The 13,367-nt window shown below is 34.6% G+C and overlaps 1 protein-coding gene across 3 annotated transcripts; it reads right to left on the reverse strand.

Moving 5' to 3' along the window:
• Positions 1 to 3,864: 3,864 nt before the first annotated feature.
• On the reverse strand, positions 3,865 to 10,345 carry LOC113708857 (homeobox protein knotted-1-like LET6). Of its 3 annotated transcripts, none has more exons than XM_072064298.1 (4): positions 8,777 to 10,345; positions 8,063 to 8,306; positions 4,569 to 4,816; positions 3,865 to 4,281 (listed from the first exon to the last, which is right to left on the reverse strand). In XM_072064298.1, exons 1-4 carry the CDS (start codon positions 9,221 to 9,223, stop codon positions 4,078 to 4,080), a joined length of 1,143 nt encoding a protein of 380 aa, XP_071920399.1. In that variant the 5' UTR covers positions 9,224 to 10,345; the 3' UTR covers positions 3,865 to 4,077. The 3 variants fall into 3 exon arrangements, with proteins under 3 accessions (XP_071920399.1, XP_027087316.1, XP_027087318.1); XM_027231515.2 differs by having other exon boundaries at positions 4,569 to 4,846; XM_027231517.2 differs by having other exon boundaries at positions 4,569 to 4,813; positions 8,777 to 10,334.
• Positions 10,346 to 13,367: the final 3,022 nt, after the last annotated feature.

Genomic DNA, 13,367 nt, shown 5'->3' on the forward strand with positions numbered 1-13,367 from the left:
ATGGAATTTCTTTGGTGCCAAATTGCCAATTGAAATGTTCTGGTTGTCCTCCAAAATTATGAAGTTTCTTTTGTTTGACAGAAAATATGAGGTAAGTTAAAGTTATTGGTAAGAAAGATGATTTTTCTCCTGTCAAAAAAAATTGCAGACGAGATGAGATGAGCGAATTGTTTACTTGAAAAAAAAAATCCACATCTTAAACTCATTTTAGTCAAAAGTGTTCACAAAATAGAGCTTCATTCAACATCAGTTGCATTTCTCTAATCCATACCATTTTTTATAAAGTTATGTCTCTTTAGCCTCCTACTAAGCAACCATAGAGTATTTTAATTTGATGATTAAGTAATTGTTTAGGTTTTAATAGCACTGTTCAATTCAATTAATGAATGCATGCAGACCACACGAATAGATTCAAATGGATATCCAAACAAGCCTCTTTTGTTGTTCAACACTTGCCGATCATAATGAAATGTCTCCCTTAAGCATAAAACTGACTTGCACCAGCGTGCAATTGAATCGAGCAGTAGTCGAGTTCAACTCGAGTTTAAAAAAGCTTGGATTCGAACTCAAATTTGAACTTGTTAAACTTTTGAAATTTGAATTTGATTTTGTTTTACCTTTCTCAAGTCTAATTCAAACTCAGTCGAGGTTAATTGAACCTAATCGAATTTAAGTAATGTAAATTTACATTTTATATGATTTTAAGCAAGGGACAAACTAGACATTTCATCCCAACAAATAAAAAAAAATTATACATGTGGATGTGTGTAAGCCAATAAACTTTCGAATTTCACGTATTGAACTCAAGTTTGAGCTCATCAAGCGACTCGAACTTAGTTAATGCGAGCTCGAATTTGAATTTTGATTGACTAAACTCGCGAGTTACTCAAATGAGATTGACTCATTTGCACTCCTAATATGCACTCTCCACCATATGAAAATATGTTACTCCTTGAATTAAACTCCCTATATTTTGTACTTGACTGATGTATCCCCTGAACATGTTCTTTCATTGATTTACCTTTCTATATGATTGAAAAAGAAATTAAATAGCTGAAAACATGTATACATGTCCTAATCCAACCTCTCTGCTGGTTTAACATCTTGTTCACAAATTTATGGCATTATTGCTTTCCCTTGTAATTTACTAAACAGTATGGAGGACTAAAGTCGTGATTCGCCCTTAAACAACTTCTAATTGTGATTATGATTTTGATCTTCAATTTGACATTTTTATACAACAAATAATCTACAAATTTGTAGACATCAAAATTTTATTTAGTCAATTTAAACCAATATCAACATTGATAAATACAAATTGAAGGAATGACATTCCAAAGGGACTATAGAATTTTTCTATCTCAAGTGCCAATTTGGGTATCATATACTTAAGCCATTTTTGAACTTAAATTTTGAAATTTGAAGTTTGGCATACAAAAAATGGAGCCAATTTCATGACTTCTCATATTCCTATTTAATTTTTCTTGGTTTGTTATTAGTAATCTAGGTTTAAATGAGGTAGTACATTACATGCATAGCATAATTGCACTCGTCATGAAAGTTAGGTGAAGCAAATGGCAAAGACATCCTTTTGACAAAAAACAAAAAAAAAAAAAAAAAAAGGCAAAGCCATCTTTTTACTGTTCTTATTTTGGTTGAAAGATTATTTAGTGTTCACCTGCTACGCAGCTGGATTAAATCCGTTTCCCAGTCCGTCTAGGGCCCAAGTTTGAAGTCTTGGACACTTGGTGAACAGATCAATTTGTTACCTTACAGCTTGGCAAGCAATGAATCTGTTTTAGGCCCAGGAACCCAATTTGATGAAGAGCATTTCCTGGAAATGCCACTTTCAATGCCACAATGTTATTTTTGACAAGTATTATAAACCCTCATTTTTAAACCAACTACTCCTAAAGAGAGTAGGAGACTACTAAAAGATGTTCAACTCTCTACTTTCTAATATCCAAGCTTTTTTGGAAAATTTCGCCAATGGGTATGTAGGCACCCATTTGGACCGGTGGTGATTCACTGGGTTTTTTTTGACCTCTTTAGGTCCCCTTTCCTCTAGTATAGACTATAGAGTAGAAGTAGGTGTATAATAAAATCTATCGTATCGACAAAAAAAAAAAAAAAAAAAAAACCCCCTCATTTGGTATGCGATAATGGCAGAATGAAAAAGTTTTTCCAGCCGAAATACCTTTCAACCTAGAATGGTAGGGAAAAAAAAATTTATCATTTCAGTGTCTGGTACACAAGTCAAAATAAGATATTCATTCATTTTCCAATATTTGGTATAATCAATAGTCAGATGTCAAAATGGAACACAATTAATACAACTTTGACTTAATTGCCCTGGATTTAGTTTTTGGAACATGAGATATTTTAGTTGATTTGTACTACTATGTTATTTGTTTGTTTAAGTGGAATTTTGACATTTTTTGCTTTCAAAATAATTGATGATTGATATTAAAATTTTTCAATTGTAATTCATTCTAGCATATCGAATTTGATGTTAAAATTTTACATCCACTAGCAATATACTTAATTAATTAGTAATGTAAGTATAAATTACATGAAGCCAAATGAATATAATATACTTTTAAATTTATTATTTTTCATTTTTATATAAATTTTTTTTAAAATTCCGTACAATTGTTCACAAGTCAGAGAATAAAGTTTCTTAAAACATTTGTTTGCTACTAGAAAAGAAAATTTTATTTTAAACACAAGAAAAAATTACATTTAATTATTAATTGACCTCACAAATATTCTAAGATATGGTGATGGAGTAAAATTATTTAGAAGGATAAACTCGGCATCTTGCTAATTTGGGATTCTATGATGAAATTAGAAAGAGTTTCCCTACATTTTTTTTTTTTTTTTTTTTGCAGAATGGAATTTCAGGAAAAAGTTGAAATTAGCATTTCAAGAAAAAATGATTTTTCCACTGAAATTATCCATTCCAAAATTGAAATGGAATGAACAAATGGAAACAGCCTTTCTTTTCAGGCCATAGGTCATTCCTGAGTGCCAAACGTATGGCAAGAGTAATGTGAAAAGAAAGAAAGTTTTCAAGTTACAAGTACTTCAAAAATTTGCATAAATGATACCATGATAAGATTTCAAATTTGATCCTCTTCTCAGAAAGTCATCTTAGATCGCAAAAATCTAGACGGTCCATATGCGTTAGGTGCATCGAAATTATGCAAGAAGATTTTGGGTTTTCCAAACAAAGGAAGTCAAGATATGTGCTATATAAAAGTTTTTAACTGCGAGCAAAACGAGAGACAGGGCTAATGAGAGAAATTGGCTCTTTTCCCCTTCTCAATTTTGCTGTTACAGAATCCCGACCTCCGGAATGAATCCAGGCACCGAAAACGAGAGGCAACGAGACTTGGTTCATTTTTCAGCTCTAGGGTCAATATGCCAAGTAACCTTCAAGTGCTTGGTAGTTTATCAAACGAAACTAACTAACGTAAAATATGGTCGCCAGTTTAAATGCACATTTCGCATCATAACCTGGGGATCGTGTTTACCAGGCTGTGAATGATCAAGAGCGCACAGAAACCTCCTTCCCATTCAATAATTACCATGTCTTATCCAGGCAATCATGACTACTAAGCCTTCCCGCGAGACTTATTCGCTTCAATCTTAGTTTTAAGTAAAAGCTAACACAGATAGGAAGTGCAGATGGCAATTCAACAAATTACCAGCATGTAAAAATGTAATCCAACCTTGTACTCATTTTAGTCAAGGGCAACTGGGTCGGATTTCATCGAGAATAGCCAAGAGAACACAGAAAATGACCACAGCAAATGGTTAGTTATCTACTAACCTCCCAAATATTTTGCTGAAACACGTAGCAAGCATTAAGGAAATATATATTCCAGCACATCGTGTTAAGAGTACCTATCCACTACGTGTCCAAGGTAGACACTGAAGAGTAGCAACATTGGTACCAGGAGGAGAATGCAGTTACAAAAACATATATAGCAAGGATCCGGTGTTGACAGTAGCAAGTAGTGGTTCATAAATTTTAATGGCATCTAATGCAAAGTCCATTGCCTTACAGCTCAATTAGAGCAGTGCAGGCGAGATGTCCATTGGAAAGGGATTACCCAAAACATTGTCCATATAATAGTGGGGATGTGTGGCATCCATCACCACAAGTTGCATATCCTCTGAAGGCTTCCAGTGCCGCTTCCTTTGATTGATGAACCAATTATTAATTTGCTTCTGGTCTAGACCTGTTGATTCAGCAAGCGCCAGCTTCTGTGATTCCTGTTGATGCATTAAGTTGCCCCATTTTTAGAAACAGAATATAAGTCTACATCTATGTTATTGTCATCTTATTATTTGGACAGCTTTGAGATGCTTTACTGTGATTGAACTTTAAATCATAGCCTAGTAAGGGGTGTGTAAATGCCTTCCTTGATGCTTTTATGGAAAGAGTAGAAGTTCACAACCGATTTATGATGTTACAAATGCGGGGAGAAATACAATTTCTAAATGTTTAGCAAATGAATGCACTCCGGTAATTATGAGGTGATCTAAGTTGAATTAGTTACCGATGGGTATGGCCATTTGTAATGCCTGCTCCACCAGTCCAACAACTGTTGCCTGGCTTCCTTTGGCAGCTTTCCTTTCTTTCTTTTCTTCATGAATTCCTGCTTCAGGCTGCCCAAATATCCACTGTACTTGCGCAAAAGCTGACCTTTAAGCTCCCGATCTTCTGCTTGAGGGTCAATGAAGCTGTTGTTCACATCAACCTCCTCTTCAGAGGATCCATTCCTGTCCATAGCCTCTCCACAAGCTGCTAGTATTTCAAGAGTGTTCTCATGAGCATCTAGAAACAAAAAAAACTACTTGTTGCAACAATCACCACGAGAGAAGACCTTGCAGACCATGCATTATCTAATCAGTTATTCATTGACCTTGTGCAGATAATAACCAACCTTTGGTTTCAGATACCATGTGTTATTTTTTCACAACATAATTCGGAATAATAACCATGAAACTGATGCAGATATTCAGCATATTAGGAAAAAGAATAAAAACCAAAGGCGCTCAAGATGTATTGTTCCAATTGTGAGCCCATCAAATAAGGTCCCTCAAGATTGATGAGCCACACATAAAGGAATTTAAATGAAATGAAGTATGCTTAACACTTCGAACATTAAAACAAGTAACATTTGGCTAATGAAAAAAAAGTTTAACAGCAGGAAAAATAAATTGGTGACTTAAAAAGTTATAAAATCTGCAAGGTTCGAACCACTTCGCTATTGTTCACAAGGTTAAAGACCATCCCGCTCTAATCAAAAGAGATTTCTTTATTACTTGAAGCACTCCATAGCCACTTGTCCTCCTGATTTCTTTTGTTTGTTTTAGTTGATAAAGGATAGCCAGACATACTGTCCAACTAAAAAGGTAAATCAACCATGTCAGTTTATAAACAACAGATCAGTTCTTCCTATGCATTTTCTGTAATGAGCCATCTATCACCTTAATCATGAACTCTACTCATGTTTAACTGCTTGCTCCTCAATGGGGAACACTGAATAAACATATTTTAGAGCCCAAAACATACATAAATTTTGATGAAGGGCAGAAAAATCATATTGGATAATGACAACCCCCCCCCCCTCCAAAAAAAAAAATGCGCCTCTTTCCTTTCCTTTTAATTTCAGAAGGTTCAAACAATGAAAGAACTTATATTACATCATTTCATGAAAATGTTCACTGTAGGAAAGTAAACCTACATGTTTCTGATACTAGTGTTGTGTTTTCCGATACAGAATGTGCATCATAGTATTCCATGTTAAAGGAGGAAAAGAAAAGCTTTAACTTCACAGCAGAAGGTGCAGCCCAAGTTAAGAAGCAAACAAAGTTATGTAAATAGTTGAACATGCTAATTGAACTCTTGAAAAGTACTTGTGAAAATGTGGAAATAAATAATTTCAAACATGGCATCATCACGGTCCTTGGAGAGGCACATCATTCTGCTTCATTTCAAGCGAAAAGCACGGGACCCAAGGCTTGTCATTTCACCATAATTCTTCAATTATCATGATAGACACATTTTCTACCACTTCAATAAGAAGTCACTGTGTAGAAACTGCAATGATTTGCTTCCTACACAAATTGTGTACCGCACAAAGTTTGGAATTTAAGTAGCAAGTCTAACCAATAAGAAGCCTGTGAAACCATTCGCTGAATGAATTCTATAAGATATTGATCAGGCTTGCTACCATTAATACAAGTAGCATGAATGAACTACCTTTCGTTTTTCAAGAAGTGATCTTAATAAATTAAATTTATAACTTTCAAGTGTAATTAGCTCCAAATGCAATATAAAGTCTAAAATTCAACTTATAAACTTCTCTAGAATTGTGTATTTCTCTTTTGAAAATTACTGCATCATTCTCAAAGTCTCGTTATAGGGCTTACCTATGTTGCTAGGTCCTCCAATTATTGCATTTCATTGTGCAATGAGAAGTAATTGCACATGAAGGCATTTCTCCTTAAATACCACTGCACTACACCAAAATTTCAAGCTATAAAAAGAGATTTGACAAGTAAACTCACACTAAACGTGCATGCCATAAAAAATATCAGTAGTGTAACACACATATTCATTCATGCTAAACAACTAGACAGCTCTTTTCATACATCCAAGTTCAGCAAAGGTTCGCCTTTCTCTCCTTTTTTGGTTGGTAAAGAGAAACAGTTTTCAGTCAGGATTTCCACAGCAGTACTGCAACTTAGAGATTAGATTCAAATGGTACAGTGATTTAATGCAAACTTGACCTGTATGTGAAATCATCAACCATATTTTCACAGATGAGACGTATCTACTTCAAGGCAAGTTCCAATGCACCCCATCAATTATGGGAACCTAAAGAGTAAAAGATGAAAAATTGTGCAAGTTGAAGCAACTTGGCACGTACCATAATAATAAGACTTGAACAGAAACATAAATTTGAGTGTGCCCCTTGGCTTGTTGAATATTGGCAAACAGCTAATGATACGAGTTATATCAAATAGAGTAAAAAACGAAAAGGTGACAAAAAGAGACAGCTAAGGAAGTCAAGTCAATGAAGAAACTCCCAAAGAGAACGCTAGTAAACTGTTCATCAACACGTTATGCTTTGTAACCGATGGTGTCGTAGAGGCAAGACTTCACCCTATCTTCCTCCATTTTAAACCTAGATGCAAAAAGCCCAAAATCTAAGTTCAAAGTTTTCGGCCACCTTTAACCCTTGCTCTCCTATACCGTATGTTCATCAAAACTTTACGACTTGTTAAAAAATAAAAGCACAAGATATACAATTTGAAATGAATAAAAACTGTATAAATGTTGAAACTAGAAAACCTTTCATTTTCTGAAGTCAACTAGAAAACACTCAGTTTGTCTTAGCTTGAATACTGTGTAAAAACTCTGGTAACTGTCCAGTTGATTGCAACTTCTATTAATGCCTTCTCACGGACTAAGAGCTGCATAACATGCTCCAAAATGAAGCTAGCTTCTGTCTACACTCACAAAAACTTTAAAAGTAACTACGAAACTGGAGATGAACAATGCATAAAAACTGAAAAGGTTCTTACTCCAGGAGTCGCAAACACCGAGAAGGAATTAACAAAGGCAGGGATCAGTCCCACAAAGCCTATTTGCATTAAGATATTACTCCTAAGACAGGAGACCTGGAGAGACCTAGGTTGCAGTCATATTTATACCCTAGTAAAACAGTGAAGCAAAAGAAACAATAAATAGAAGCCCAACCCAAAATTTTATCAATGTCAACAAGAGTAAAGAAAAATAAATACTCCAAAAGGGAAGAGGAGACAATCCGCACCTTATACCTCACACCTTAGTTAATTAAATCTTGGTCGTCTTATTGGAAACATGCACATGATGGACTTGTTCATTAAACTATGGAGTAAAAAGACAAAATCGACCAGTAAACAAACTCACAAACAGTTTTAGAAGATCTGATCTGAGAAGAATAACTGTCTTTCATCAAGTCAAAAAAGAAGAGGGAAATAGGTATTTAGGGCCATCTACCAGAATCTGAAGAAGCAAGAGTGAGAGCTTTGAACTGGCACTCGACTCTTGACAAGAAAAGCATGGCTTCCTTGAAGGGTTTCGAGAGTTCCTCTTCGTATTTAGTCAGCATTTCACAATAGGCTTCCATAAATTGATCAAGTGCCGGATCTTCACCAATACAGCTTGTGTTGTTACGGCTAAGACTTGCAGCAGAAGTGCAGACTTCCTCTAGCCTTGCCACCACTTCAGGAGGTGCTCCTATCTGCAGCAAAATTTTATAATGACTAGTTGAGTTAGTTCCATTTTTATTAGCTCTTTTGCAATAATGGTTTTCATTTTTGCTAAAGAGGGTTTTACACATTTAGCTGATATTACTGTCTCTTTCATCGTTATTTCCAAAAGGGTTTCCTGTTGCACATCTTTTTCAACAGAGTATGTGGTCCTTGGAGTATCAGTTAAGGCAAGAAAAGAAAGAATACAAAACCCCTCCCATCACAGCCATCTCTGTCTGTGCTGATGTGAGATAAACAACTGCATAAGAACTCACATAAATATTTCGACATAAATGCAAGTAGAAGTTTTCTAGTAGAACAACATGTGGAGGTAAATATGAAAGGGTAGTTTTTCGTTTTTGCAAGAAAAGATGCAGAAAGAATGGATCTTGTTCCTCAACAAGAGGAAAGCGGTGAATTTGGTTTAAAAGCTTTTAGGTTGTTTGATGTAGCTTTAAACCTTTTGGCAATTGATATAGGCAGCCAAGAGACGATGGTAGTGAGGATGAGCCATGATCTTAGCCTTGACAGATGGAGGAGGAGACGAAGAATAGCTTCCACCGATATCATTGTTACTGTGATCCACGAAAAAACTGCCACCGCCAGTGGTGCTGCTGCTCAAGTTATGATGACTGTTGTTGTGGTTTTCATCATCCAGCTGCATCATAGAAGAAGCAGAAGTAGCTGCAGTGCGACGATTATTGGGGTGGTCTTGGGTGTCGCTGGGATGAGCATGAGGTAGAGGAAGATATAGGGTATTGGTCTCTGCATTAAGGTGGGTAGAAGAAGTCATCTGAGGAGGCATCATCATCATCATCATAGGACTTGTAGGACCTCCTAAAGCACCACTACTGTTGTCCCCCCCAAAAGCCATCATCAAGCATGAAGTTGAACTTGAGCCCTCCATTATAAGAACGCACACAACAGACTCTTCCTCTTTTGCACACCCTCACTTTAGCGTCTTCAGTTTACCCTTGTTATATACTACTAGTACTAGTGTATGACAAGGGCTTCCTTAACCCTTAGTTATTATTCCACTCATAAAACTTCAACAGTGATGATAAAGGTTGGTTGAGGTTCCCCTTGTTGTCTTATACTACTATGTGCTAGCAATCTTGCTTCTCCTTTTGATGCTGGCTAGGCAGAGGGCAGGGGTCTCCCGAGTTTTATGCTACTGGCTTCAGCCTTTTTACAGAAAATCCTAAATAGTGGTAGCGTTAGTCAGTAAGTAGCGGAGCTAGCTGCTGGAAGCAGGATTTTTTTGTTTTCTTTTTCTTTACTTTAGTCTTTGCTCTCTGGGATGAATATAGATAAGGTCTGAGAAAGGCTGTTGAAATGAAATAGATTTAATATTTTTTTTCCTTTCTCCTCCCTATGCTTATAACTACATACTAACACGTTTCTCGTTCAACAGCAAATGAGAATTAGTTCTAAACTCTCTGTCTCTCTGTCTTTTCCAACAAAACAAAGCACAAATGAGTAGTAGTAAGTACACTAGAAATTGCAGAGCGCACGCGGGAATTGTAGTAGTAGCTTTTTAGCAAGTACTAATAGTAGTAGTAGTATAGGTTTAGTAATTTAGGAGGAGGAGGAGGAGGAGGAGTTCAACAGGAAGAGAGCGAGTTTTTAGAGTCTGTGTAGTCTTTCCTCCTTGCCATGGGAAAATGTTACAACTAGTAAATTGTGCAAGGGAAGTAAGTAATACTAGTCGTCGTAGTAGTAGTATGTTTGAGGCTTGTGGTGCAAAGCTTTACCTTCCCGATGAAAACTCTCTCCCTCTTTTCTTGCACTGCCACTGAGCCACTGCCATTACTGGCAAACTAGAAAGAAAGAAAGAGAGAGACAGAGAAGGATAGAGGGTGAAAAAGAGAGAGAGAGAGAGAGGAAGGAACGATCAAATCGAGGTGTAGTGTAGTGTAATATGTAGTGTATAATATGTGTAGTGTAGTAATGAAGTAGTGATGGATGACGAGAGGATGAAAGGTTTTGTGTTTGAGGGCACGGAATCACGATTTCTGTTGCCTTTTGTACTCTGCCTTCCCCCTGCTTCACACCTATTTGTCCACTTATTAAGTGGTTCCTTCTTCTTACTACTACGTTGTCTTCTTCTTCTGCACCTTTATCTATTGATAATATATTTTTCTCGTCTACTATTTCTTTTCTCTTCCTCTAATCTCTGACCCCATGTCCTCATCCACACCCAAGATTTTAATTGTTACTTGCAAGTTTTTTTTTTTTTTTTGTCTATTTCTGGTCTGGATTTGGATTCTTGCTGTTTCATTTCCAGTAGGATCAATTACGCCCGACCAAGTCCTCGAGTTTTCTTGTACTAGTAGATTTTTTTCCCTAATTATAAATCTATCAGCATGTGTTGTTTGTGCTTGTGCAATGCTCTCCCATTTGCATTGTATTTTTTGGTAGTTTCACAAGTTTTTGTAAAAAATTAGGGTTTTTTAATTTTTTTTTAATTTGATGTATATAAAAAAAAGGATTTTTTTTAACAGGTACCTATTAGTATTCAATGTACATTTTTTTTTATTTTATCCTTTCACCTCTTTTCACACCATTTCTACCTTCAACTATGAGGCACAATATTCAAATTTTAAATTTAACGGCAGGGAAAATGTACACTTGTTAATGTACTTAAATCACACTTAACTTTTTAATATACATAATTTACACTTAACCTAACATGTGAATGTACGTATTGACAATTATTATTTTTTCTTTTATTTATTTACTTTCTCTAATTATTTTTAGTTTTCTAAAAATTTAACACTTAAACTATATCTTTAAAAAGTGTCAAAAAATATTCTCCAAAAATTACATTCAAGCAAGGATTCTACTAATATTTAGTACGAAAGAGATTTTGAATTCAAAACCTTTCACAAAAAAAAAAAACTAGTAGTTAGTACTATTGTATGCAATATCCAAGTCATTGTGAACATTTACCTATTCGAATTATCTTAGAAAAAAATTCAATTTTTGAAGTTTTGCTCACTTTTTTCTTGTTTATTAACATTTAAAATCTTGCATTTATTTTTTGAAAAAATCGTTCACAATATCCCTCACATTTTGCAAAAATAACTTTCTTCATCCTTCACTTTTAAAAGTGTAATTTTATGTCCCTTATAGATTTATGTCGATCAAATTTGGTCTCTATCTATGTTTTCAACTAATGTTTTGCTAGAATATACCACATGCTTTGCACGTGATTATTTTTTAGGGCAAAATTATCAAATCACATTTCATATAATTCGATCCATAGTCCCTCACATTTCACAAAATGAATTTTTTCATCTCTCATATTTCATAAAATGAATTTTTCTATTCCTCATATTTCACAAAATAAAATTTTCATCCCTCACTAATCATGTGCTGAATACTTTTAAAAAAAAACACATATGTGTCTATTTAATTTTACCTAACAATGCGAATAACATGTATTATACGTGATCATTTGATTCATCTGATATTAATTAGTAAAAAATCTTGCATTCATTGTCAAGTTGGCTAATAAAGCTATTCGCGATCAAAATACAATAAGAATATATTTTAATCGGAAATATATTTTAATCGGAAATAGTTTTATTGGCCAACTTAACAATGAATGCTATACTTTTTACTAGTTAATACCAGATGACATCAAATAATCACGTATAATACATATTATTTGTAATGTTATGTAAAATTAAATAGATATATACACGTGTAAATTCAATCTATAACATGTTCCTAGAAAATTTTGTAGGTCAGTCATAACTTAAACCACTGAATAACTATTTAATCACATAACTTCAGCAATTTTGTAGATTGAATTTTTGCACATATGACTGGTATTATATTTGGGATTTGGACTTTGTTCAGTTGATATAATTCTTACAACATAAATCCGTGTAACTTTGGTAAAGGTATACGAGTTTACGCCAACTATTACACAAATTACGAAGTGGATAGAATTCGACTAGTTATTTACCCACCTTAAAAAAAAAAAGTTTCATATTTTGATGTGTAGCTTGCTTGAGGAGACAAATGGAATGAAAGGCAACTCTATCTGAGGTGGCTGGAATAGAGCTGTAAAAAGGGGTTAAACAAGGAATCGTAGCACTAATTCTTGTAGAACCAAAATGAATTATTGTTCAGCTTGGTACCAAGGTTTTCAAAATTGGGATCCTACCTAGGATTATTTTTTAGTTTGTAGGATCGGATTGTAGCATCGGTAGATCCTACAAAAAATGTAATAAATTGTCATATTTATAATTTTTAAGTTTGCAATTCATATTAAAAAATGCTCGTGTTTTTCTTTTTCCTATTTGGAGCATTGTCTGAAAAAACTGGGTTCACAAATAAATATTCGTTAAAGTCTCCCCAAAAACTAGTGGGCGTGTTTGGATTGTCAAACAATGACTAGAAATTATTTGCTTATATTACAAATACAATTTTTAACATATTTTTTTATTTTTAATTATTTTTTTATCTCACGTACGTGACAATCTAAAAAAAAAAGTGCTACACTATTTTAGCAGGCACAGACATTGTAAAAAAGAGGGATTCCTGATTCAATTCTCAAATCTTCTTGTTTTAATCCTTTCCCCATCGAGACATGACATCACCATGTCCATATTGATGGCATGTCTCGCGGATAAACCACTACAGCACAAAGTTTCAAACATCACATAAGTAAATTTATAAATTTTCAGGTCAACATTAACCATAATCCACAGAAGACCCTCCCAATATGCAAGTTAAATAAATAATACAAATCCAATGATAAACCTAATACAAAAGCTATAACTAGCATTATCTTCCCAATTATCTTTTTATCTCACATACATTACATCATAAAATGTACTACAGTAAAAATATCTCAAATAACTTACAATCCAAACAAACCTCATGGTGATGTCGTAGGATCAACACATTAATTAATATCAAACTCCTTAATTGCCCCTCAAAGTCTAGCAGCCCCAAGCATTGCCATAGTCCCGTAGAAGTATACCCCATTCATCACTATAGTCGTCACATAAGTTCGAGATACTTCCTCCGTCCCA

This window comes from Coffea arabica, chromosome 9c, assembly GCF_036785885.1.
Source record: "Coffea arabica cultivar ET-39 chromosome 9c, Coffea Arabica ET-39 HiFi, whole genome shotgun sequence".
Lineage (NCBI taxonomy): Eukaryota > Viridiplantae > Streptophyta > Magnoliopsida > Gentianales > Rubiaceae > Coffea > Coffea arabica.

What these genes read in the sequence shown, in the direction of transcription:
- LOC113708857 (XM_027231515.2), bottom strand. Translation starts at nt 9,223, where the DNA reads ATGGAGGGCTCAAGTTCAACTTCATGCTTGATGATGGCTTTTGGGGGG. An exon ending in CCTATATCAATTGCCAAAAG is followed by an intron (nt 8,307 to 8,776) that starts GTTTAAAGCTAC and finishes ATTTTGCTGCAG; the next exon opens with ATAGGAGCACCTCCTGAAGT. An exon ending in ACAAATGGCCATACCCATCG is followed by an intron (nt 4,282 to 4,568) that starts GTAACTAATTCA and finishes ATGCATCAACAG; the next exon opens with GAATCACAGAAGCTGGCGCT.